At 47.5% G+C, this 27009-nt stretch overlaps 1 protein-coding gene across 5 annotated transcripts in view; it reads right to left on the reverse strand.

The window, feature by feature from the left end:
• GRIK4 (glutamate ionotropic receptor kainate type subunit 4) overlaps positions 1-27009 on the reverse strand; it is a 304903-nt gene that overhangs the window by 194123 nt on the left and 83771 nt on the right. For all 5 annotated transcript variants that reach the window (XM_073321250.1, XM_073321251.1, XM_073321249.1 and 2 more), the window contains exon 2: positions 13239-13370. In XM_073321250.1, the coding sequence (XP_073177351.1) occupies positions 13239-13320 (82 nt within the window). In that variant the 5' untranslated portion in view covers positions 13321-13370. The remainder of the gene's footprint in view (positions 1-13238; positions 13371-27009) is intronic.

Here is a 27009-nt window from a genome sequence, read left to right on the forward strand (position 1 = left end):
ATGCCAAGAATATGAACTCTTCTACAGAGATGCCCACAGGAGCTGGCTCTCAGGGAAGATGAAGAAACACTCGTGCTCTGAAACACAAGATAGCCCATTGCTAGGAAATAAATTCCCCTCCAGCGAGAAGCTGGGAAAGCAATTCATTAACCCTTCCGTACTCACCACCATCACCTGATTGTCTGTGCAGCCCACATGCCCCACCGCTCAGGGCTGGTAACCTCGCCTAGATCATCTCCATGTTAGAGGGGGTCCCCAACTCACCCCCACTGGGCTGGCTGCCAGGGAAATTGTTGTAAGAGAAGCAATGTGGTCTAGTAGACAGGGCACTGGATGGAGACTCCAAATGACCGGGCTCTACGCTCAGCTCTGCTCCCGAGCTACTGTGCGATACTGGCGAGTCACTTCATCTCTCTGTGCCTGTCTCCCCTCCCACCCTTGGACCATCTTGTTGATTTGGATTTTAAACTCCTTGGGGGCAAGGCCTGTGTGGTCAGAAAGCACAGGGAGGCCCTGGTCTTGGTTGGGACCTCTAGGTGTGGCCATATAGAAATCATAATTCTGATCTAGGGCCCAATTCTGCAAGGAGAGTCTGGGGCACCTGGAAACTCACAGGATTGCACCCCAACTCTTTAAGCGTCTGCTTGCTGAGTTCCCTCTGCTTCTGGGAGCTGAAGATGTTTAGTAGCTCCAATGATTGGGCCCTGCCTTTAGAACATGGTTCCCAAAGCATCTGGAACAGTTACACTTTTCTAGCCCATCATAAAAACAGACAGGTCAGACTCACCGTCAGAATGACGGGTTACATCTGTGTTTACCCTGGCGGCCAACTAAGTTAGACAAGAACATCTGCTTCGATTCTTTTGCTGCGCTAGATCTGCTCTAACGGAAGAGGATAGTTAGTACAGGTTTATAACTATTAACCACGTCTCTATGATAAATCTCAGCCTGTTGTTTTTGCCTTCTAAATGCACGAGGTGCCACTTCTTTGCATCTCTCCTTTCCAATGATCACAAAGGACTGTAACACCATTGGCCACAGGACGGCTTAAATGACGCACAGGCTCTGCATTGGCACTTGGCACCAGGGTGAATTTCCCCCAGAACGCGTATTATCTAAGTGGCAGCAACACTGGAGTGCTTCCATTTTGCCAGCGAAAGAGGAGAGCGAGCTGGGAACAGGGAGCAAGCCAGTTTTCAAGCAGCAAACAGGATCTTCATGGAAATGCAAAACCGTCACAGGTAAATAATTACCAACCCATCATCAGCACGTCCTCCTATTCTGGAGAGGCAGGGCAAGTCCAGTTCTTCCACCAGCACCACACACATACCCCTAAAAAGCGGTGCCTTTCCTTCAGGAATCCCTGCAGCAGATTAAAACTCAGTTTATTAAAATAAAGCAGTGCTCTAACAAGGGTAATCCACCGATAATTTCACTCATTTAAGCCCTATTTCATCTCAACCAAGCAGACTTATTTCCATTTAGCATTCTTAATTCTTTTAGCACTCTCAGTCTCCCAAATTGGCTTCGACCGCGGCATTGACATTCAGCCATCATTTTCAGATAAAGTTCCATTTAGTCTCTCCAAACCCCCACAGCTTCGGGAAATGCAAGTGGAATTCATTAACGGTGTCCTTAGAAGAATTAACCATTCCGCCCTGCAGCCTTTGCCAGCTGAAAGCCACTGGCAGGCAAGGGCTGAACCAAGATGGGCTACCGCTAGGCTACATTTCACTTCCATGGTGGATTTTCTGTCCTCCCTCGTCCCACACACGCGATGTTCAGATCGACAACGGAGCTCTGTGCTGATATCAGAGCAGCTGCTTTGGTATGATTCAATGGCAGATTGTTCTGATTTCATTTGCAATCCACAGGCTAGACGCCTGCCTGTCAGATCCCCATTGCGGGTAAACTTTGTGAGGGACAGTCTCATACTCCTATTTCATTCCAAAGGAGCAACGTCCTGTCAAAGCAGGCAGCGGAACCCAATGGGTTTGGGGAGGCTCCTTCCCTGGGGATGTTTGCTCACATGCATTTTGGTGAAGCCTCGTGTATCCGGGCTAAGATTTCCGAAGCCATATGAGGGTTTTGGGAGCCCAGTTCCCATTAATTGTGAATGCAAATCCCTTAGATGGCTTTGGAAACCTTAGCCTCTGTTACTAACCAAAAACACAAGTGAATTTGCTGTGAACCCCAATGGGCTCTAAATCAGTAAAAATTAAACCACACGGTTCCAGTGTAATCCATCAATTGGATAGCTGCTTCCCTCACTCAGCCAGGTCCCCATAAGGAGGGATGGCCAAGCAAACAGACCAGAGCTGCATGAATTCCTCCAAGCAGCCAAGAAAGTGAAAGGAGAGGAGAAATATTCCCTTTTCCCAGCCTCCAAGAGTGAAAGAAAATATATGAGATGGGAATCCCAGGGGAGCCACCAAATAACTACGACCCGGCATCCTGAAACAGTGCTGCACCAAGAATGGGGAAAACAATGCGACATCATGCCGTAATTAATGAGTCTCTCCCTCTCTGTGGCACCATTCAGTGTTATAAGTGGCTTCTCTGTGCCACAAGCCTGCAAGACACTAATCTACATATTCCATCTGGCCTGAAATACATTGGAGCCGGATGAACAATCATTCAATGACTTTCCACTTCTTTTGCTGGTGAATTCCTCTCCGCAAGTTGCCTTATGTTTATTAATTATCTGACATTATTTGCGAAATAATTTCTGCAACTAATTCTTTATCTGTGGCTAGTTGATGAGAAGTTTGCTGCAGATAATTGCCATCCCCATGGTTTTGATTGGCCTTGGAGGTCACATGGTATTTTTCAGGTCCCTGACTCGATAGGCAGAACGCTTACCTCTGCATTGTGAACATTTCCGATAACCAATTAGAAATTTGCTCTCAGTGAATATTCATCTGTTTTCACTTGACTGTCACTGCTCCCCTCTAACATTCCTGCAATATTCATTGTGAGTGAACACAAAACAGAGATGTGAACATTTCTGAATAGGAATCTTTTTAAAATTTAAAAACTGGAAAATATTCCGCAGTATTTGCCCAACTGTACACACAACCTACTGGCTCCATTGTACATTGTACAAGCAGATAAACAACATTTAGTACTTCCAGTGCTTTTCTTTGGGAGAGGCAAAGCACTTTACAAAGATAGGGGGTGGATAATCAGCTCTATTATGCAGATGGAGAAAAGGAGGCACAGAGGGGAAGGAATGTCTATTTATGTGCACAGTCATCTTGGTACTGAGCACCTTCCAAGCACGTGTGGATTTTACCCTCACATGGCGCCTGTGAGATAGGGAAGTATCATGAACACCCCGTTTTTAGAGAAGGGGAATGGAGGCAGAGAGGGACAAAGTGACTTGCCCCAGTGAGTCTGCGACTGAACTGGGAACAGAACCTAGATCCAGCCCAGTGCGTTGATTACATGCCCACGCTTCCTGACCCAAAACTTGTCCACACACACAGCTGGGAATAGTCCCCAAACTTGCAGTCTGGTACCCATCCGCTGGAGGTCCCAGCTCACCTCCAGCTCATTCAAATGCTGGATCTCTCCTCAAGGCCAAATACCACAGGCAAGGCCGGATCCACCCCCCATGCTGCCTTTATCACCTTGAACAGCCTTTCCAGAGAGTCTAACAAAGTCCATTCTCAAGATCCATATCCGTTCTCTCTGCCCACTGCGATATCTTCTATAGATGCTGCCCCATGACCACACCCAGGACAGGCTGAAGTAGCTGCCATGGCGCATGAGGTTGGGCCAGCAGCCGGGGGGGCAGGTAGGACTCCCCAGCCCAGCCTCGCCTTCTAGCTACCGTGGGTTCCAGCGGAGACATCCAGCCCAGGGGAGAGGCAGCAGCGTATGCACCAGTTGCCAAGGTGGGGTGGGGGGAAAGGGCACTGGCAGCCAGGTGACGAGCATTGGGGCACAGGGCATCAGCCATCCACTGCGGGGTGAGGTGTGGAACCGCACACCAGCCATCCCTTCGCAGCCTGAAGCCAGCCGCACACTTCGCCCCCAGTCTCGCTAGCTCCCCTAGCCCCCTCTGTTCCCGCCATTCACAGGGAGTTTTGTGCCCCGCCCCCAACTCGGTCCAGAGGAGGCAGCTGAGGTCAGAGCAGGTGCACATCATTACTTATCAAGCAGTTCAAAGCGGCTGACCTCTCTGAAGGATGATGCAGAAGGAAGTGCTTGGGAACAGCTGGTGCAGGAAGCGCTGTGGGTATTATTCTGTTTTGCTTGTCCTGCCACATAAGGAAGAATTCAGCTTCAGGACTCTGAACACTGATGTTTTTAGTTTGAGTCACTAGAAAACCAATAAATACAAGCCCCAGAAAGAAGTGATTTTCCTGCAGCAAAGACCTTTGTGACATGTGGTCTCTTTAACAGCATTGCCCTGGGACTTCCACAGAGACTTATTGTGAGTACGTTACAATAAAAACTCGAGCCCTTGTGTAGCAGATATGACAATATCCTAGATAAACCTTGTGGAATTAAGTTTAATACACTGGGGATCCATTGTATTCAAATTGTGGTTGCGTGTGTGTGTGTTGCTGTGTGTAACATCTCTAGCAGACTAACTAATGCAATCTCTGGGAAGGATTAGGAATTTCAGTGGACTTTTGGAGACAATACATTTTAAGTGTATTTCTTAGGAGGGGTGAGGGGCATACAAATGACCCACCTCAGAGTCCATCCTTTTGAAGCGGCACCTGGAGAAAAACCCATTGCCTTCTATGTATCTGCTCCTCGAAACTCCAGATCAAAGACCACCCAACTGTGTAAAGGACCGACTAAACTTGTCACGAGTGCTCAGAAACATCCGACAAACTTAAGCCAGAGAGATTGACACAGTCACACAGGGAGTCTGTGGCGAAGACAAGAACTGAAACTCCTCTCTTCTGAGTCTCACTAGTGCAGCCTTCCTCTCATCTTTTGGATGCAGCCTTAAAATTTCAGCTTCTGTTCACATTCTGTGGACATTAAAGATCCCTCGGCAGTTTCAATAACAGAAAGCGACTGACCGAACTTTGCACGCCCTCCTCATCCCCAATATTGCGCAGGGTGCTGACAGGTTGCCACCTTCCCACTTCGGAAGAGGCTAGCGTATCAATAAAGCTGTTTATGCTAAGGGCAGCTTTTCACTGCAGTGTTAGCTTGAGGTACAATTTGAGAGGTGCCCCTTGCCAGACTCCCGTCCACACACCAGAAACCCTAGCCTCAGTGGTGCTTTAAACTCAAGCTAGCTGGCCTGTTGGGGAGCGGGCAGGTTAAAGCTTGTAATGGCAGTGGGGATGCAGCTTGAGTATTGCAGTGTGATGGCTCTCGCTCAAGCCAGGCTCACTCCGGAGGCGTTAACTTGAGTGTAGATAACTCCAGCTACCGGTGCAGCCAAGACAAGTCCTACCAAGTGTGTGTGAAATCCACAGTACGTAGCCTAGCTCCTGGCAGAGGCGAGGGAAAGGACTGGACATTAGCTATTTATAACACAGACTAGTGCAGAAGCCCGTCTCATGCTGCATAGGAGCTTTCCATGGATGTTCTCGCTTCAGTGATGACTGGGATCTGGAACTAATTTTGGCAGCTGTTTGAGTATCCAGGGAGGCATGCGTCTTTTGCTTTCATTCATATAAAGGATTTTTTAATTTTTTTGTCGAATGAAAAATGACAAAAATAGCTTTTACTAGGACTGGTTTTCAGGCTATTAAAGAAAAGAGACATGTTAAAAAATGGCTGAACCCAAGACACACTGAAAACCCTGCTCAGCAGCAGTATGGTATGCAGTCATGAGCAGTTTATCAGTGTTGCATGGCTCCCGTTTCCTGACCTCTGGCTCAGACACAGGCTTGCAGCACATCCAGGAGGAGACAATAAATCAGGCCTAGAAAGCGCGCGTGTGTGTTGGGGGGGAGGTTGTCTATCTACAGTGGATGTACGTCCCTCTCTCTCTCGTCATTCCTAAAGTGGCTGTAGTGGACTTGTACCTTAAAGAGATCTGACATTTAAGTGATCGGCCCCGTTCTCTGGCTGCTGTCCTTAATGTAAAACTTTCCACTTCCTCCGGCTGCATTAGCACCTACAATAAGACCTATGCAATTTCAAACCTAGCACAATGCAGGGCAGCACGCGGTAGCATTCTGCTGCAGTGTCCAGCAGTTCCACAGTTTCACTAGGCTCAGCGGAAGGATAAACCTTACAAATAACGGTTCGTACTAACTTGCTAACTGTGTGGCTTGATCAGCACCCACAGCCAGGCAATGATTTCACAGTCAAGACAGTTTATGCACACATATGAATCCAAACAAAGCTTGGGGCCTTTCTGGGCAATAGCCACCGATCTCCATACAACATTAATCCCATCCCTGCCAGTTTTACATGCCTCTCAGATATTACCAGACACTAAGAGATCAGTAAAGATAATTCAGTCCAGTGGAAGCAGGGGAGGGAACAAACCCAGCACAGATGCACAAACAAGGCTCAAAGGGGTCGTTTGTCTCACTGAATCCAACTCTCTTCTTCCTGCTTTCCAGGTGCTCAGTCCTAGCCAGCCTCCATCGCCTGCAAAGCGGATACGGTAGGTCTGCTTATCAGGAGTAAGGAGCGTTGACTGCAACTGCAGCAGTAGTAAAACTAGCCAGCACTGAGGAAGGGACCAGACTAGATAACTAGGCTCTACCAGCACAAACATTAAACATACCACTCTGAGACAGATCCACATATACAATAAGACAGCATTTCCTCACTCATTTCAGGCCAGATGCTGCCACCAGTCTTCACACCGAATATTCCTTTACTCTGCAAGTAGTCCCAACAGTGAGTAAGGGTGTCAAAAGCCAGCCCATTATTGTTTAAAATCTGAGAAGATTCACTGGGCTTGCCAGCCATGGCTGAGTGTATTTAACATGGGAACCACCTGTGTCTGGAAGATGATGACTCAGCCTGATGCATCAGAGGAAGTTGAAGCCCTGGCCATTAGTGCAGTGCTGTACAATCCCCTTGCAACACAAAACTTACAACCTAAAGCACAAAATGTGATTACCCTTCTCTTAGCCTGCATGACTAAAGCGGTTATTAAGGGTCATAACATTATCCCAGTGCCTTTTAGAAAATCCAGCCACAGCCTCTGGATCTGTGACCCTTCAGGGCAATGAATTTCACAGGCTGTCTGGAGAGAGAGAGAGTACTGAAGTTAAGGAAACCAAGAACGGAAGCATGGGGTGCAGAGGGGAAGTCATGCAGAGAAAGCTGCCTTACACAATTACTCAAGTGACCAACAAATATCAGTTGCATAATGGAAAGGTCTTCCAAGGAATCTGGAGCAGAGTTGTACTGGGGGAATTTGGGGTTCCTTTGAAATGGGCTATTAATGCGGCAGGTTGCATATGCAAAGTGGATGGATAGTCTCTTCTGTTGATTTCACTTGAATGACTAAGATTAAAATAAAAGGACAAGATCAATGTAGAGTAAGCAAAGAGGAGGCAGAAGAGACATTCTGAGATTTGTTTGGGATCCCTAGATCCCAGAGACCACTGGTTCAAATGCTGCCAGGACTAAGTTAGGCAGATTAATTAAGAACCATACAGGTTACCGTCTGGAGATCTTTCTGATGGGACCTTAAAAACCCGATGTCCTAACTGCTCTGTGTGGATGTTTTCAGAAAAACAGGGCTTTGGCCAAAATCTGACCCCCCCCCGCCCCACTATAGGACAGTTGGTTCCTGCCCTTCACTCCAGAGGAGAATGTCAGGTGAGAACAGTGCTTACAAGCTACTTAGGTTCAGCTCTTCTCTTGGTGGGCCATATCTAGAGATCCCTACTCAAGCAACATACCCCTTGGCTTTCAATGGGAGTGAGAGTGGGCACTTTTCTCAGCCTGCTCTATAAACAAAGTCCACATGCTCTCCAGACTCAAAAAAACTTATCCCGTTCTGCGGTTTGATTTTATTAACAAGGAAAACAGAGTAATTAAGTTCAGCTCAAACCTTCTCCTCAAACTTGACTGCTCCCAGAGTTCCTCCCTCAGAGCTGCTCAGCCCACATTCTAGATCCTCTCTCCTCAGAGAGCCACTCCCATTTCCCTGCATTTAGGTGGTGTTAATGAGCCACCTGACTCTGAGAGTTAGCAGAACCCACCTAATCTTTTCCCAGAAGGATCATCAGCTGCTAAGAGGGTGGGGTGTTTCAGTCAAACATTAATAGTATGCTGTGACAGGGAGTTTTGCCTGGTTATCACTTCAGGATTTAGTGCATGAAAAGAAAACTGATCCCCGCCTCAAATAAAGAAACCAGTTCTGAAACCGCACAAGGCGAAAAAATGTGCCTGCTCATTTAGAAAAGAATGGGTCAGATGACAGACCTCAGCTGACATGGGCACTGCAAGCCCTCTTTCAACATGAAGACGTCATGGACAGAACAGCATCAGTAGGCTTTTCCCACAGGGCTTGGACTCCTTTTTATCTTGGAAGTGCCCACTGCGTCCTGGGTGTCTGGAAAGACTGGCATCTTTAAAAGTCCCATCAGGACCTGAAGGCTAGGGCTAAGAGAAGTGGCATTTTTATCAGCTGCTCTCTTTCCAGGCAGACAAGGTGGGGGAAGTAATACCTTTCACTGGGCCAACTTCTGTTGGTGAGAGAGACAAGTTCTCGAGCTTATTCTGAGCTCTTCTTCAGCTCTCGAAAGCCTGTCTCTCTCACCAACAAAAGTTGGTCCAGTGAAAGATGCTGCCTCGCCCACCTTGTCTCCCTAATATTCTGGGATGGACACAGCTACAACAACTCTTCCTAGGCAATCAGTCACTGGCATGGGGATATGTGGGGAAAAAATCAAAAGAAATCAAAGGGCATTTCCAGAAGATGAATTATGGATGGGGCTGGCATGTTTGGGGATTTATGTGTGTATCTTGGGGAGCATAAATAAAACATCACTCTACTAGAAGAACTGTAAAAACATAATTAAGAGGCCGAAGAGCGAACAAATGAATATTGGACTTTGCTGCACCTTCCTCCACACTCCAGTAACAAACGAAGAATAACAATGAATCTATTTCACCTTAATGGACTTGACTGGGATTTCTTTACAGGGGAAAAAAAATGAAACATTTACAATGTCACAGCCACACTAATTTAGTAGAACATGCATCAGCAAGGATTTTATTTATGTTATGTTAGGTCCCCCCCTTTCCCTCTCTCCCACTCTAAAGATTCCTTTAAGAATGTGATCGGACAACCTTGAATGAAATATAAGAACAGCAATGACTAAAGAATTCTTCTGTTGACTAGCGACCGCCTGTCGGAGAGGTGAATTCCCCACACTGACACAGAACCCCCCTTCTGTCGATGCAGGAAGCATCTACGCCATGGTACTACGCCATGGCAGAGCCGCAGCGCCAGAGCTGAGCTGCTGTAGCATAGATATACCCGGAGAGTCATGAGTTCCAGTCCTAACCCTGCCTCTGATCTGCAGTGTGATATCAATCAAATTACCTCCCTCCCCCCGCCCCCATGCCTCACTTCTTCTGCCTGTGAAAAAATGGAGATGAAGGTACTTCCCATGCTGTTTCTTATGCATTGGAGGAGCTCCTGTAAAAACTACATCCTCCTCCAGGCCTTTCTTTAAGCCACACCTCTACTGCAATGCCTACAAGATGCTAGGCAGGGGGCATGCTATAGCTATTCTTTATTACACCAAACAGGATTGTTTCACTGTTTCCATCTGTCTCCTCATTGCTGGCAAGTTCCTCAGGGCAAGGACGGCCCTTTTGATGATGTACCTGTACAGGGCCTAGCACAACAAGGTCTGATCCTTAACTGGGGCCTTGAGGCACTACTGCAATCCAAACGTAAAGCGCTTGGAGATCTCTGGATGTAAAGTGATGCATTATTTATAATAATGGCTTTGCTCACACATGTCCACTTGGGCATGAAGTTATGCGGTGCAGGGGTGTCCACAACTTTCAAAGTTACCTGTGGTCGATTTAAAAAAAGGATTATTTTTAATCCTTTAACAAGACTGCTGTTCGAGTCCGGTATACAGGAGTCAGCTAATAATATGTGTGTTTTATTGACCTACTTTTTTTTCCAGGTCAGCTGTTCTCCTCTCCGCTCTGCTCCCCTCTGACTAGGTGTAATTAGTTCCTCTCCCTTCTGAATAGGTGGCACTTAAATCTGTTGTTCCCAGAATAGGTGAGATAAGTGGGCAAGCAGTGCACTGATTACAACTAGCCAGAGGAGCTCAGTAGAGTTAATGCCCCCCGGGAGCTTTGTTTTCTTAAATGTTATTCATATTTATAAGTGGAAAGGTTTTCCAGCAACCAATCCTTCTCTTGGTGCATACAGCTCATTTGCTCCTTGCCTGGAGCATTAACCCAGCTTCAGTCGCCTCCTTTAGGTCCCAAGGCAACTAAGGCCTTGTCTACACTCAGGAATAGCAATCCATGGCCAGACATTATTGTAGTTGCATTGATATCAACCATTAATGCCTCAGTTATGCTGGAAAATTCCACCACATAAGAAAATATGTGAGCACCTTATCTAACACGATGTTCAAGGCTATTTGGAGTGACTGTGGGTAAAGAGAGGTGCATTTAAAACTCATGTGAGCTGCTGGTAGTTACATGGAAAGGATAGTAGGGTTAACCACAAGCCCTCAACACAGTTTTAATCATGACTTTCCTTGTCATGGCTATTAGCCAAGATGGTCAGGGACGCAACCCCGTGCTTTGGGTGTTCCTTACCTCTGACTGCCAGATGCTGGGACTGGACGACAGGGGATGGATCACTCGCTAATTACCCTGCTTTGTTCATTCCCTCTGAAGCATCTGGCGTTGCCCACTGTCAGAAGACAGGGTACCGAGCTAGCTGGACCATTGGTCTGACCCAGTCTGGCCATTCTTTTGACCACACTAAGTGCATTTAACACTGTCTTAATAACTACTCACACATTTCAAGCATTATTATTTATGAGTAACAACCTTCCTTTGCAGTCCATAGAGAACATTTTACACCTGAAGCCCACACAAAATATCCCCAGCGCCCTCCCCAGTTACTTGGGCCAGGCAGAGGATTTGCCCATAGGCAAGAAATGAGGTCCGATCAGCAGAGATGATGCAGTGCGGTTGTCACATGTGAACCACAAATGCTGAAGACATAAAATACCCAGCATCCAGAACCTTTAGATTTTTTTTTTTAATGAAAGAATGTATGTGAGTCAGTTTCCCCTCCTGCACGCCCCCTACGTTACCCACCAGGTACAAAGGGGTTAATTTCTTTCTTGAAAGAAGACAAGCAAGGGGAGAAAGTCACCTAAAGCATGAATGAATTACAAGGAACTAAATTCACTGGGGAGTAATTAATGCAAATCCCTCCAAGGTAAACAAGTCTGCAGAAGTACCGACCTCTGGGGGAAACTGCAGGGCATGGTTTTGAGCATGTTCAAGAGGCCCAGCAAACAAAGAAATGAAATCCAAGAAACCCGTGCAACTGCTGGGACCAAGATGGACGGACCCTGCAGGAAGGCTCTGAAGTAGAGCTGGTTGGAAAATATTCATCAGAATACCAAGCGAAAAAAGTCCTTTTTGCAAAACTGAAATTTTCCAGGGGCAAAAAGTGAAATTGACAAAAGCTTCCCAAGAGGGCTGCCAGGCTGAGCACTCTTTGCCCCTCCAACAGCTCTTGTTGATTTCATTTCCAAAGTTCAAGTCCTGGCGGGAAGCTGAAAAATGCCTTTCGGGTCTCCCAAAAAAGGATTTTATTCTTGAAAGCCCTTCTCGCAAAACGCTTCACCAGTTTGACACATTTTTTTTTAAACATGATATATTTCACAGGAAGGGATATCGGTTTTCCAGCCAGCTCTAGTTGGAAGGATTTTGAAACCTACCAGGGTCTTCATGAAGAAGATGAGTGACACCTGGTATGACAGATCTGCCTAAAAGCTAGGTTTTTGTTTTTAAGATATGTTTTTTTCCTGTAATGCTTTTGTTCTAAGTAAGTCTCTTGCTTTCTCAAGGCTGGTTGGTCACTCGTTATCCCTGTTGTAGCCCCGGGAAGAGGACAGGAGGGCAAGTACTGAACTAAACTCAGACTTGCTGAAGTGGTCAGAAGGACAGGAAGAATTGTAATCGAAATCCTCCCCAGTCTGGAGAGAGAGGAACATGATTTCCGCTCTCATAAAGGTGATAGCTTAAGGTCTGGCATGCCCACAAGGAGGCCACGAAGGGCTCAGAGGTACAGTTACCTCAGGAATGGAGACATCCCTCACCCCAACCCCAGCCAGCGCACGATCAGCCCTTGCCGTATTTGTCAGCAGTGCCATGCTCTATTAGCAAAGGGGAGAAATGGGTTTATTCCAGCTGTCACCTACGTGTGTCACAAACCGGGAAGAAAACAGATTAGCCTCTTATCTGCTACAAAGAGTTAATAAAAGCAGCGTGCAGCTCCAGAGACAGCAGGCGGGAAAGCTGTTTCCTTTCTTAACAGCAGAGCGAAGTGTCCATACAAGATGAGTTTCGTTACCGGAGTTTCTGGCTGCATTTCTTTTCTCTAACCCACATGGGCAGTGAATAAATGCTGACGGTCCCTGCTTCCCAAACGCCTTTTAATACACACAGGGACGGCTGAATAAACGTGGGTCCCTTGTGAATTACGCGTCTTGGTGATAGTAATGGCTCTACAATACTGCTAAACTGCATTCAACTTCAGTTCAACGTTTCTCACTCTCCCCAACGCGAGGACAAATATATATATATATATTGCTGTGGAAAGACTTTTTGTTGTTTGTGTGTAGAGCGCTTACAGAAGCGTTCAGCATGAAAGCTGAGGGAAAATCAAGTTATACTCCATAGCTCCTCTTTCCTAGGTGGCTTTCACCATAAATTTATCTATAAAAGGGTAGCAGGAACTTGAGGAAAACAGCGCAAACATGAATACTCACCACAAGCTGCATTTGATTTATGCTCCTGTAGCAACAACGCCATCCCTAGCAGAGAGCTAAATCTAGGCAGCTACAGAGGCCTGGCTCACTAGGCTGCTGGCTTGATATGGAGAGTTTGAGAGACTAAATCACAGGTTTAAACAGCACCCTCGCTTTACGTTCCCAAGCGCCCATGTGTGGAGTAAGACAAGAGCGAGCGATAGCAGACTCGGGCTTTGTATTTTCATCGGGAGCAACAAGTGCCTTGGAAGGGTGATTAAACCCGGCGTGTGCAGGAGGTTTCTTACTCACCGATCCTCAGGGAGTGGGGGCTGGCAGCGATCTTCATTAGCCACACCAGAAGGAGCACCAGAGGCACGAAGACCCGGGGCATCTTCTATAAATCCTCATGGAGCCCTGTGGTGGTCTGGGCATGACATAGCTCTGCAAAGAAGGAATGTTGTACTGTTAGTGACACCAGCCGTGGAACCAACATTGCTTGCAGAAGCATCCCGATTGAAGGGACAGTTCCCTCTTGCCTCCCCCAACCAGAGGGAGGCAGGGCAAGAATGACAGGGAGCCAGATCCACTAACCACACATCCCCGACCCACCTGATTGCTACGCCCTGACCCAGACTCCCACCGAGGTTCACAGCCCAGGTTCCCACCTCCAAAATCCAACCCAGTAACTCCATTAAAAGATGAGTGGTGGGGGGGAGCCACTTGGAAACACAAAACAAAACATTATGATATAAACTGGCACTTTGAACCCTAAATACCCATATTGGTACCTACGGCGCAATTCGAGCATCCAGCTACAGGACTGGGCACCCGAACTTATTTGCCAGCATTTGAAAACAAGAACAAAGTGGTATAAATTGGCCAGCAATAAATCCGAAGGTTTCTAGCCACCAGAGGAGTACGTTTCTGGAGGAGCAGTGGGGTCAAACAACCTAAATAGTTTGAAGATGGAGCTTGACAAATTTGTGAATGGGATTATATGATGGGGGTGCCCGCGATAGCAGAGGACTGGGCTTGATGACCCAGAAGGTCACTTCCAGTCCTATGAAAATAGTATATTATATACAAATCAAGAACAAGCCCTTGTGCCTTAGGGCGTCTCTCCTTGCTTCCAGGACTGTGAGATTTTTTTGCCCCCTATTTTAATAACGCCTTGAAGAGCTCTGAAGATATCGATCTCTCCGAGGGTCATTGAAATATGGAGCAAAATCTCACAATCCTGGAAGCAAGGAGAGACGCCATAAGGCTCTTGCTGATCATCAAAGCGAGGGGACATGTTTTCAAAAGCTGTCGTCTAGAAAACAGACATAGCCAAGCTACAATGACTCCACTGCTCCAAGCCCTGGTTTGGGAGCAAATCTCTGGTGACTCCATTGCGCTCCGCTTGAACTGGTGGTAGGAGGTGCGCTTCTATCATTAAGCCTGATGTGCTAATTATCTGTCAATCTGTCACGATCATTTTGCTGATCTATAGCATGGGGCTGTTGCACAATTGATAGTGGTTTTCCTTCCATCCCGGGAGGCAGCTGCAGAACTGCATAAAGCTCACGGTGACCCGAGGTGAGAGGAAAGGGGATGTTTGCAGAGGGGAAGGGTGATCACGGGTTGTTAATATAGCAAGAGGCACTTATTTCCATACAACCCATGGACACAGGATTTAAAATTTTCCTTTGTCATCTTGTTACCCTTAAAACCAAATTCATACAGAGCCAAAAACATACACGGTGCTTTTAGACTTGTGGAGTCAGACACGGCACCAGCCCTGAAGAGTTTTCAGTCTAAACAGGACAAGACACTGGACAGCAAGATTGGAGCAGTGATGGGGAAGAGACCGTTCATGAGGGGAAGGACTGCTTGCAGGAGGTGAGGGGAAACATGGCATAGGTGAGACCAAGGAGAGGAGCAGCAGGATAGAAGGGGAAACATAACCCTTTGCTGCTTCATAGCTCTGGCATCCAGGGAGCTGCCAGACAGCCAGAGGGATGGAGTGGTGTGAAATGACAAATGAGGGACAAGGAAGGAAAATAGGACCAAGGTGGCAGTGATCTTCTATAAGAACCTTCCTCTGAGGGCTTCAGCAAAACCCATTCACTGCAGCTGAGCTGACAGCACATACGCACCCAGGGTCACGCTCACAAGCAAGAAGCTTCCTGGCTTCTCTCTGGGTGGAGATGGGAGACTTTCAGCTTTGAACTCGGTGCAGATCTAAGAAGGCGTCTGCACTGTTCAGGGCTGAGCCCTGCCAGATAATTCATGAGTGAGTTAAGCTGTTCCCACTGCAGTGATTTAGCAGAGAACTGACCTCCGGGAGACATTTCCAAGCACTTCACTACTAGGTGAGGGACTATTGGGTCGAGGGGACATGGAGACATTCACCCCAGGTCTCTGACTTTAATCTACCTTAGGCCACCAGTTCAAACCCACCCCAGCTCGGTAATGGCTGGAAGTTGTTACCATCTGATGGCAGCTTGGAGACCTGAGAGACAGCTGGTGTGTCTCAGTGGGAAAAGAAAAAGACACTAACCACACGGCCCCCATGCTGGCACTCCCAGCAGAGTGACTTAGAATTCAATGGGCCACAGAGGCTGAAATGAACGCCCATCCTTAAACAGGGACCAAAGTACAGACACACATGGTCAAGGGTGCGCGCGGGAAGCTTGCATTGCTCATTCTGACGCAGCATCTGCTGTGTGGCTGAGTAGTGATTCCAGGATTTTGCATCTTGGAATGAGCATTAAACCCAATGGGGCCCTTGTCTATTACAGAAACTCTAGGAGATAGCACAGTATGAATAACTAGCCAGCTGGGATTGTCATAAACTCTCAGCAAATCCCCACCTGGAAAGCCAGCGATAGTGATTTGAGCACTCTGCGTTAATAGGTGCATGGGTGCTCAGAGCTCCTTCTAAGGAACCACTGCAAATCTCACCCCTTCCCGGAACACCTCACCCCCCAGCCACTCTGAGATTGCAGCAGGGGGACCCTGGATGAGATACAATTTGGCTCTGATTCAGCCAAGTACCAAATTTAACTTTAAGCACTTGATTAAGCCCCAGGGAAGTCAATGAGAGTTGCATGCAGGCTCAAAGTGAAACACACACGTTAAATGCTCTGCTGAGTGGAGGCCTTTAGGTACTTCATTGCTGTGGCTAAATCCCACCCTCTGCAGCCAGCCTTGCTATAAGCCTTCATAGCACCCGGGGGCTGGGGTGAAGGACTGCTCCCCTATCCAGGCTCCTGAGCAGCAGCAAAGCTGTTCGACGGCCCCTACTGCTCCTCTAAGCAACTCCATGTGGGGTAACTCCTGGCCGATCCGTGTGGCAGTGGATCCACTGACCCTGTCCCACTACTGACCACCAGGCTCCATTGGGTGGGGATGAATGAGAAGCCCCAACAGAGTCATACATGAGCTCCCCAAATCACGCCCAACCCTAGGAAGTGGAGCTGCATTTAGAGCTCTTCTGTGTCATGGAGAAGGGGCCAGGGTATTCACCCAAGGGCAGCATTTGCAGGGCACTTCCTCCCCCCTCCTGCAATTCTGTGCTTCTCGCCTGCCATCCTGGCAAGAAACGAAAACTGGGAAGTGCAGGGACAGGAATACAGTGATGATGGTGCAAAACTAAATGTAATTTTTTTTTAAAAAGTCTCAGATTGTTCCCAATGGTCATTAGGAGCTGACCCTCCACATTCCCAGCAGAAACAGGACTTTAAAGGGAAAGAAAAATGTAGAAAAAAGGAAAACAATCAACATTTCCCCAAACATTTTGCAAAGCAGCAAGTGCTCTTACAACAAATCCACCTGCTGCAGCCAGACGCAATTACCGTAACACCTCTTACCCACAAACATGAGGAAAGCAGGATAAAGAACCCTGGTTCCTCAGCTCCACACACTCTGATCTCTTGTCACTTCAACAAAACATCTTTTCCAGTAAACACGACTAGTAGTAGGTCTCACAGCTACTCTCCACATACAGTCACTGGAGGGCATCACTGCTCACTCGGACAGAGACTCACTGGGTATCGCTTGCTGCTGGAGCTGTGCAGGAGGACGCAGGGTCAGTCAGAGGAAGTGGCTCATTCTGGTAACTGAACGGGCAGCACCATTAGAGAAGAGCTGTTTTTAACAGGCCTCGTTACCAGCTCCAAAGAGAGATTATAGCTTATAAATGAAACTACTGTCCCTTGCGCTGATGAAGTTATTTCCATTGGCAAAAATGCCCTTAAAATACTGACTTTGAGTATTCCATCCAGTCATTCATTTGACCCTCCTCCAACCCACTGGGGAATATATTTCTTATCATCTGGTTTCTCTAATGCATAGGGCCAAATTCTGAAGTCTGGACAGAGCCAAATTTTGAGTCTGCCTTTGAAGCTGATGAAGTGAGCTGTAGCTCACGAAAGCTCATGCTCAAATAAATTGGTTAGTCTCTAAGGTGCCACAAGTACTCCTTTTCTTTTTGAAATCATGGAGAGTTTTGACAGAGAAAAGACAAAACTTTTGGCTGGTGATTTCATAATACCTGGAGCTGATTCTTACCATGCTAGCTATCAATTTCCTGCTCTGCCACAGACTTCCTGTGTGACCACAGGCAAGTCCCTTAGCTGCTCCGTGACTCAGTTTCCCTTCTGTAAAATGAGGATAACATTCCTGCCCTACCTCCCAGGGCAGTTGGGAGGAGAAACACATTAAAGATCATGAAGCACTTTGAGATTTACTGATGAAAGGCACAACATAAGAGATTGCGTGTGGGGAAATATACTACCTTATATCACACCTCATCACACACCTGTGAGCTATTATTCCCATTTTAAAGATACGGAACTGAGGCAGAAAGAGACAATATGACTTGGCCAGGGTCTAATAGGAATTCTGTGGCAGAGGAGGGAATTGAATCCAGGTCGCCGGCTAGTGACCCTAACCACTGGACCATCCTTCCTCTCATTCCATTCCAACCCTCTTATTTGCAAACTGGGGACAGGATTTTCAGAGAAGACTTAGGCCCAGATCCTACAAGGTATTCAGGCACCTCGCTTCCTTTAAGGAACCCTAAATCACTGAAGCCCACACCCTCAGTGTTTGGGTACTCGGTGTGAAACATTATAAAGGGTCTGAGATTTGCAGAAGGCAGGTGGCCAGCACATTCTGAAAATCAGACCCTTTTAAGGTACCTCATGTGGTTCTCCCAGAACCCTGGGCCCGTATAATCACTGCTCCCCTTCTGAAACTCTGGCCTTAAGGATTTTTTGTTTTGTTTTGGTGATCGCAGCAGAACACTAGCGGGGATCAGGGAGCCCTCAAATGCTAAGTGTATGGTAAACCTGCTCCTTAGAAGCGTTAGCAACAGTGCAATCAGACTGTGGAGCAACGTATCATTTGAGCCTTTTGCAGCCGTTATTTCAAAACTTTCCAGGTTATTGACAAAACAGCAGGATCAAGTCAATTTTACTCACACTGGTATTACAGCCAGACGTGTGGAACTAGCTCGCTCTTGCCACGCTCACACACACAGTTTCTTACGCCTATTCTGAATGAAAATAGAACAAGATCCTGAGAAACAAGGAGAACCTATAACTCTCATGGACTCTGATGGCATCCAGAACCTTGCAGGATTGGATCTAAAGATACTTGAGAAGCCCTGTGATTTTTCTCTAAGCTCCCTTCTTGCACTGCTTCCTCAATTCAGATGCAGTGATGCTATGAGCAACCCCCTCATTCCCTGCACAGGATGCCAGACTGGTATTTGCCTTCCTTCTCGCCCACTCCCTCTGTATGACCAAGGCAGCCTAGGAGGAAGAGAGAGAGAGAGAGAGACTCTAAATACCTTTTCTGTCTGAGATGCAGTAGAGAAACTTGGCAATTGCTAGTTCCCCCACTACAACCCTGCTGCAGTCTCCCAGCCACTGACACTTCAGCTGCCTGTTTGTTCCAAAGAGCAACCAACCACAAGGTATATTGTACCGGAAACTAGCAGAAGTTTTGGAAGCTTCTTCACTGCACTGTCATCTTTAACATGTCACTGAGTTCCCATCCACTCCCCTGCCCGCACCAATCCATCCTCTCGCTCGCTCTCTTCTTCTATGGCCTGCATCTCGTCTTCCTTCCCAGCCTTCACATTGCCGGCTATCAGTGGCATTTGGGAAGCAGACCTCTAGGAACCAGGACATCATTGCATGATTCAGTCCCAGGGAACGTTTCAGACCTGTCAGCGTTTTTTAAATGGAATGCAAGGGATCAAGAGTGCTAAAGTGGAAGCAAATCGGGCTCGTCAGGGATGCAACAATAGTCATGTCGCAAAACATGACAAAGAGTGAAAAACCAAATCCCTCTATCAAGGTGCTGTCCCAGCTCCCCTGATGGAGAAAGCGGCAAGATGGAGCTGCTTAGCCTATAACTATCTCCCCAGCCATGTATCATTCCTTCTTTAATAACAGCTTACATGTCTCTCTTTCCCAAAGGATTTTGGCAAACAATCCAACGTGCCAGCTAGTCACAGCTAACACTTTTCATCCACCACAGAAATGCAGCCACCTCTGGGGAAGAACACACCAGTACATTAATGGTGCACAATGACACTTAGATGAGGGCAGGGTATGAAGAAGGTTGTCACAGCCAATCGAAGCGGTGGGGGGAATTCAGTTAAAAAGTATCCACATTGGAAATTGGCTGAGATGCCTAGCTCCTATATAGCACTTTCCAACAGTAGTTCTCAAAGTGATTTACAAAAGGAAGGCAGTCTCGTTATCCCCATTTTACAGATGGGAAAACTGAGGAATAGAGCGATGAAACAACTTGCCTTGGTCACTCAGCAGGACAGTGCCAGAGCTCGGACTCTAACTTAGATCTCCTGAGTCCCAGTCCAGTGCTCTATCCACTAGATTATCATTCCCCCTGTCTTGAAAAAAGTTGCATGGAATCATTAACGAACAGGAGGGGATTCATTTTACAGCTTCCCAAAGGCACAGGTGTGCAGGGGTGGCTTCTGGATCTGCATGCTTGCTAACTGAATAAACAGCAGCAGAGATCTGGGGGAGAGTCAGGTCATCGGCCCTACGGCGGTGACCTCCAGGCCACCTCCACGGTTTGCAGCCAAATGCCATCTGGGTTGGGTGAAAAGGCAGAACGCAGGAGCCATGGGGAAGCTGCTGCCTCAGCATCACCAGCCTGGAGCTCATAGTTAAAAGCTAAACGATAAACACACGGCACGTGCTGGGCTTGGCTACGAGACCAACAGGGTTGTAATTACCTAGAACATGGAGCACAGAGGGATGCTGTGGTCACCTAACACTTATCCACAGCTAGGAACAACTTCCCAGGGCTTTGATTGCTCGCGTGAACCCGAGGAACAGCTGGCTGGGAGAGAAAGGTACATCGGCATTTGCCAAATGGCAGACGCTGAGCAATCACCCCCCTCTCCTCCACACACTGCACACATACATCCCCCATCTGGATCATATACTTTGACATGCCCAGAGAAAGCAACACAAGAACCCTTCCCCCCCACCCCACTCCCATTGCTAGATCCATGCAACAGAAGGTTCGGAGCAGACAGAAAAGCAGCAAGAACCTCTTAGTCATACAGCACAAGGGTGTCACACTGCCATTTAGGAAGGCAAACAAGAGCCTTGGGAGGCGTCTGCAGCAGATTGTTAGAGTTGCCCTTTCCTCCCAGCCTTCCCGAGCCCATCTCCCTCCCCTGCTCAAAATTCGCTCACTCGTTCGCTTAATTGAGACACAAAAAGGTAGCAAGCGCTGCTCTCCGCTTCCCTGCACTGGGAAGTTCCTTTTGCCTGAGCTGAAAAGTTCCCCATTCTCCCGCCATGCTCACTTCCTTGTCTCTCTCTCTGTAGCAGTGTGGCCGGTTACTGAGCACCCTGTCCCTATTAGCCCCACTCCGAGCACTCCATATTGCTCCTGATGTGGCTCCCAGCACCCCGTCCCGTGGCCGTTTTACTAGCAGCTAAAGTCTTTGGTCACAAAACAATCCAAGCGATCCCCAATGCATCCTCAACATCGAGTCTGACATCGTGACTCGACAGTTCATACCTCACTCCGGTTCCTCAGCTACCTCCAGGGCTCTTTCTCGGTCAGTCTGCTCTGGCTGGAGCTCAGCCTTCTGGCCCTGCTTCCTTCACCTATTAGTGTGTTCTGATTCTGGAGTGTCTCTTCACCACACCACGCTGCAGCCCCTTGCTGCCTTTTAATAGCAGAATTACCTGCTTCCCCACAGGTGGGACTCATCTTGTAATCAGGCTGTTACACTCTCTCGCATGCACCTGCCATGAAATACACCTTCCACACAAATTTACTTGGCAGAAGGTTTCAGGGCTGGGGTGGGGCATTTGTTAACAAACCACACACTCACTGACTAAGAGGACATCCATCCTAATAACGCAGAGAAGCTTCCACAGCAAAGGAGAGGGGGGAAATAAATTCCCCTGTCTATGGCAAATAGAGGGGGGGAAATGCCTTCAGAATTGTTCTGATCCTCTTTTCTCCATTGAGCAAGAAGAGGAAAAGGGAATGCATACAAGAAATGGCTGCACTAATCCTTCTGTCCATGGAGAACATGACCTGCAAGCTTCCTAGAAAGAGACAGATGGCCTTTGTTAGAATCTCTGTCCATGGTCCTGAGGCCTTTCCCAAGCCAGCAGGTTTGCAGGGAAGCCACATGTACCTACTTTGCAAAAGCTTCTATCTGTAGCACTGAAGACATTCCAAAACTATAAGCTACCCTGGAAAGCAGATTGCTGTTTGAAGCACAGAGCATCTGCTATTGTTTTAGGTCATGATACTCCAACATCCTTAAGAATATGACCCTGCCAGATAGAGAGAGGTCAGATGCAAGATGTGTCTCATAAATCACTTATAGCGGTAAATAATCTAAACTCTTTGGCTACTCTCAGGACAGGAATAAAGTGTAGTTTTTGCTGTAAACATTTCAGGCTAGAGTTTTAAAGGCACTTAGGCATTTCTGCACTGAGAGTTGCAATGCCTGAGTGATTTAGGAGCTCATATCTCTTTCAAAAGTGATTTAGGCCCTTAGGAATCTAAATCCCATTGGTTATGGGATTTGGCTGCTAAGTGCCTCTATCCCTCTTCAACCTGAGAGTTAGGCTCCTAAATCAGTTAGGCATTGCAACACTGAGTGCAGCAATGCCTCGATACCTTTAAAAATCTGGGGCTTCAGCTGTGAAACTTCAGGAGGATGAAATTAAGAGAGACTGTGCTGACGGGGTGTTTAGACAGTTTTACATAAGGTTCACTTCCCAGAGTTAGCAGCTGCTCCTGAAACTACTTCCACACATTTAATGAGCTCTCTTTTATTGTACGACCCAATACACTTTCCTGTGTACGTTGCAGCATCTTTCTGACACAGTGAGATTTCTGTAGGATATTTCTTACTCATGACAGCAAAAGCCAGAGGGAGAATAAACTGCTAAACCACAGAAAGCATGTGTGCCTTTTCTATCGCTGCTTCTGTCTGGTGGGAAAGATCTAGCCGAAAAAGCAGGTGCGGGCAGAGGACACTCCTGAAAACTGCACTTCAGCATGACGGGGAACCAAATTTACCTGCTGCATCAATGTTTCTGTCCACCCAGCCTCCCAGCCCTGGTCTACACTGGGAACTTACATTGGCATAGTTACAGCTGTACCTTGAGAGATGCTGCAATGCCGACCCAACCCCCGCCGTAGACAGTACTAGGTCGACGGCAGAATTCTGCCATGGACCTGGCTGCACCGCCTGCAAAGGCAATGTCTACACTGAAGCATGACAGCAGCGCCGCGGGAGTGGTTTAAGAGTAGCCATCGGGAACCAGGCAGGCCTTCTCCATGAAAGCTTTTGTTCCTCCTGTTGGAGAACAAAACCCCAGCCCACCGTCTGCAGGCTCCCTTGAAAACCAGCAGTAGCTCTGATACTTGGAGATGGCTTTAATCTTCTCGATGCACCTGGGGAGGCAGCCTCCAGCCCAAGAGTGGCTGTGGTCATGCTGGATCTTGGTGCGTCACCAGAGGAAGTCGGACAAACAGCGAGGAAATGCAATTCGAGCAAAGCTACTGTGACTCTTGCAGCTGAAATAACAAATTAACAGCTGCAGAACAAGGAGGAATTTTGAAAAATTGTCAGGAAAAATCAGCAAACAACATAACAGGGTCTTTTTCATTCTTTTGACAGACACAGTGAGTGATTTCCCTTTGCAAAGCTTCATCTGTGGAGAGGTTCAGATTTAAATGAAACTGACAAGAGGGAAAGGATCTGAATCAAACTCCAACAGTTGGGCGTAGCTGGGTTTTATTGCGTGGGGCTGGTTTTATATATATTGTGTGGAGTTGGTTTTATATACATTTTTTGGAAGAGTTACAAATCACCCAAAGACACATGTTCAGTGCAACTAAAACTTAAAACTGATACAAGGAAATACATTCTCCCCCACCACACCCACACAAAACACACAATTCACCTGTGGAACTTATTGCTACTAGGTATCATCAGAAGCAAGAGCTTCGCAGGATTCAAAAAAAGATGTGACATGTATATGACTAACAAGAATATGCAGAATTATAATAGTAAGGATTACAGGAATCGAATAATTTTGAATGGGATCTCAACCCTCATGCTTCAGGGTACACACTGAATTCTACCCAACGGTGGTAAGGAAGGAACATTCCCTAGTTATCCCATAAAGGAGGCCTTTTTACACCATTTTCTGAAACAACTGGTATTGAACTGGATGGAGAACTGTGCTGATCCTGGCTGGCATTTTCTCTGTTTCTGTAATAACATAGCTCCTTTTAGATTTTGTCAACAATGCATCTTTAAGGGAACACACTAAAGATCGTACTTTACCCCTTTATCAACCTACACAGTCGCCCTGTGGTTCCTCTCCCTGTATTATCATCACAGTATTTGCACTGTGGCTTGTCAGGTATTAACTCATCTGAGGTGAGAGACAGTTGGGTGGTATCTTCTTCCCCAGGTGTCAGCAGGATAAAAGCACCTCTCTCTCTCTCTCTGTCACACCACAGCGAAGACATAGCTGCAGGAAGGGTCATTCAGTTAGTATATCTCAGCACTGGAGAAGACAATGTGCAGGGGAAGGTGATATGAAAGATAAACACCTGTTGGGCTGAAACGTGAAATGGATTTTCCCCCCTCCCCCTACAGGGTTGTTTTGTTTGTTTTAATCTCCCCAGCCCCTCTCCCCCCCGACACACACACACCTAGCTGTGTTGGTTAGGAGTGGGGGAGGGGGGAACATCACACCCCTTTTTGCAGGTATAACTGCCTCTGCACAGGAGCATTTGAACATGAGGTGTGAGATGCTCAAGACTGTGAGGTGCTCAAATACCACGATGGGGGCCAGGTAACCTGAGATAGCTAGACCGGGGTACTCCGCATTTTCCAGGTGGCTGCAAGAGGAGCACTGGAGACATACCCTCCATGCAGAGCTGGAGGAGGAGGAGTGGTTGAAGCTATGGCTCAGATACTGTGGTGATGAGATCAATGTGTTCCTAATAGCTCATGCTTCAAGGTTTCAGCTGGCCACCTGCAGGGGCAAGGGAGGGATTCCCCACCTAGCAATGTATTTGTGGGGAGGGTGTTATTGCTTTCCTCTGAAGCACCAGGGATGGAGACGGGACATTGGACAGGATGGGCCAGGGCTCTGAGGTGGCACCAGGCACTTTTTTCTTTCTCAATTGCTTGGCTGGCTGGTTCTTGCTCACATGCTCAGGGTCTAACTGATCACCACAGGTGGGGTCAGGAAAGAATTCCCCCCCAGGTCAGATTGGCAAGGACTCTGGGGGGATTTCCCCTTCCTCCGTAGTGTGTGGGTGTGGGTCACTTGCCAGGATTTTCTGGATCTATCTCACTTCATCACTTCCCTGCCATTGTGGGGGTCTTGGCTACTGGTGCACCTCGGTCTCTCCTATTCTCTGCCTGTGGCACATACTAGTCAAGTCCCCTGTGGGCTGTAAAAAGTAGGTCTAATTTCGGTCACTGGGTTTCGTGGGTGGGTGGGTGCTGGGTGGTGTTGGCAGCCTGTGATGTACAGGAGGTCAGTGGTCCCTTCTGGCCTCAAACACTATGACTCTAATACCTACATAGATGGCTCGGCTCACTCACTGTGCAGCTGGCTGCACATGTGGCTCTGACGCTGACGAAGGCCATATAAATACATCAGCAGAAGCAGAAGCAAGCTGCACACCACACAGGCTTTGTCTGTACACCCCATAGGGGAGTTTTCTTGCTTTAAAATTCAAGAAGAGAAAAGCTCCCTGTAAGTTTTACCACAAGATAATTAGGTGAGGTCAACACTGGACCCTTCCCCTGCCCTCAGGGCCTATGGGTCCCATGGTTGACCTTGCCTAGCTACAGAGCAGTAAAATTACCATGCCTTGTCTCCATTTGGATTTGAGAGAGAGAGAGAGCGATACCACATTAGTTGTGCCATGGCAATAACAACAATGCCCAGCTCTGATACTGTACAGAGATCTCAAAAGCATTTCACAAGGCAAGAAAGTAGCATTATCCCCATTTTACAAATGCGCAAACTGAGGCACAGAGACTTGCCCAAGGTCACCCAGCAGGCCAGTGGCAGAACCAGAAACAGAATGCAGGTTGTGACATTGTGTACCTTGGGGGATCACCCTGTACCCCCCATATTCCTCATTTATATATATGATTGTGATCTTATGCATAAAGCATGCCTTGTAAGATATCAGGGGAAAGGTTTTGAGCTGCCATTTCTCTATCCGTATGTGTGTATCATTAATGCATATGAAGTTATGAGAACTGTGTTGTATGGTTGTCACTAAAACATATTGTAAGTTGGAGAATCAGCCAGATATTAGCTTCCCAGAGGCAACAGCAAGGAAAGTAGCAACACCCAGGTGGGGTGTCAATCCACCCAACAACAGCCATTGTCCAGCAAGAGAGCTACAATTCAGTGACTCACCTGCATGAGGCCACACCATGGGAACTGCTCAACCTTGCCTGAGGACTCAGCAATGCCCCAAGACCTGCCTGGACTTGTGTTCTCCAAGCACATGGACTGAGGGTATAAAACAGACACAGTGGCCACATGCTCGGCCTTTCTCCTTCACCCACCTATACCGCAAGCAACAAGGACACTCTGAAGAAGACTGAGGACTCCAACAGAGGGGACTGGCCCAGGTTTCAAGGGAGAAACCTATGTACTATGAACTGCAATATCCAGTGGGGTGAGAAAAACTGCTTAGTCTAGTTGTTGCCTAGTCTAATAGGCTTGAGAGTTTAGACTGCGGGCTTATAGTTTATTTTGGTAACTTACTCTGACTTTTTCCCCATCACTTAATATATCACTTAAAATCTATCTTTTGTAGTCAATAAATGTGCTTTACTGTTTATCTTTACCAGTGAGTTTGCCTGAAGTGTGTGGCAAATCTGCTCAGGTTTGCAAAGGCTGGTGTACATCCACTTTCCATTGATGAAGTGGTGAACCAATGAATAAATCTGCAGTGCTCGCCTTCAGCAGTGCAAGACGGTATATTCCTGAGGTATGAGGCAGGGGGTTGGGGAGGTTGGCTCTGGTGCCTTTCTGGGTATGATTCATGAGTGGCTCTGGGAGCACTCATGCAATCTAGCTGGCTGTGGGGGTCCACATGCGGTTGTGTTGAGTGATCACAGCACCCGGAGGGGTTTGCTGCTGGTCACCAGCAAGGCGTTGTGAGAGACAGCCCAGGCTGGAGAGTTGAGGGGGCACAGTGGTCCCACGGTCCCAGGCTGCACCCCGGGGATCCCGTCACACAAGTTTCCTGAGCCCTAGGTCAGTGAGCTATTCACTAGCTCCCACAGCCTCCCCAGGCTTTTAAGAAGTAGCACAAATTACTCCCTGCCACCGGAGAGCCAAGAAGCCCAGGATGTGCCTTCATGTAGTGGGGCACCAACCTACCATGCCTTATCATGAGCTGGGCCAATCTAGCCCTTACAACACTTCCTTGCTCCAGTTTGCCCTGCCCTCTTCTCTGAAGCTCTCCACCTGTGGCTGGGCCACTTGAAAATTTCTCCTTTAATGTTAAAAAA

Source organism: Lepidochelys kempii, chromosome 22 (assembly GCF_965140265.1).
Source record: "Lepidochelys kempii isolate rLepKem1 chromosome 22, rLepKem1.hap2, whole genome shotgun sequence".
NCBI lineage: Eukaryota > Metazoa > Chordata > Testudines > Cheloniidae > Lepidochelys > Lepidochelys kempii.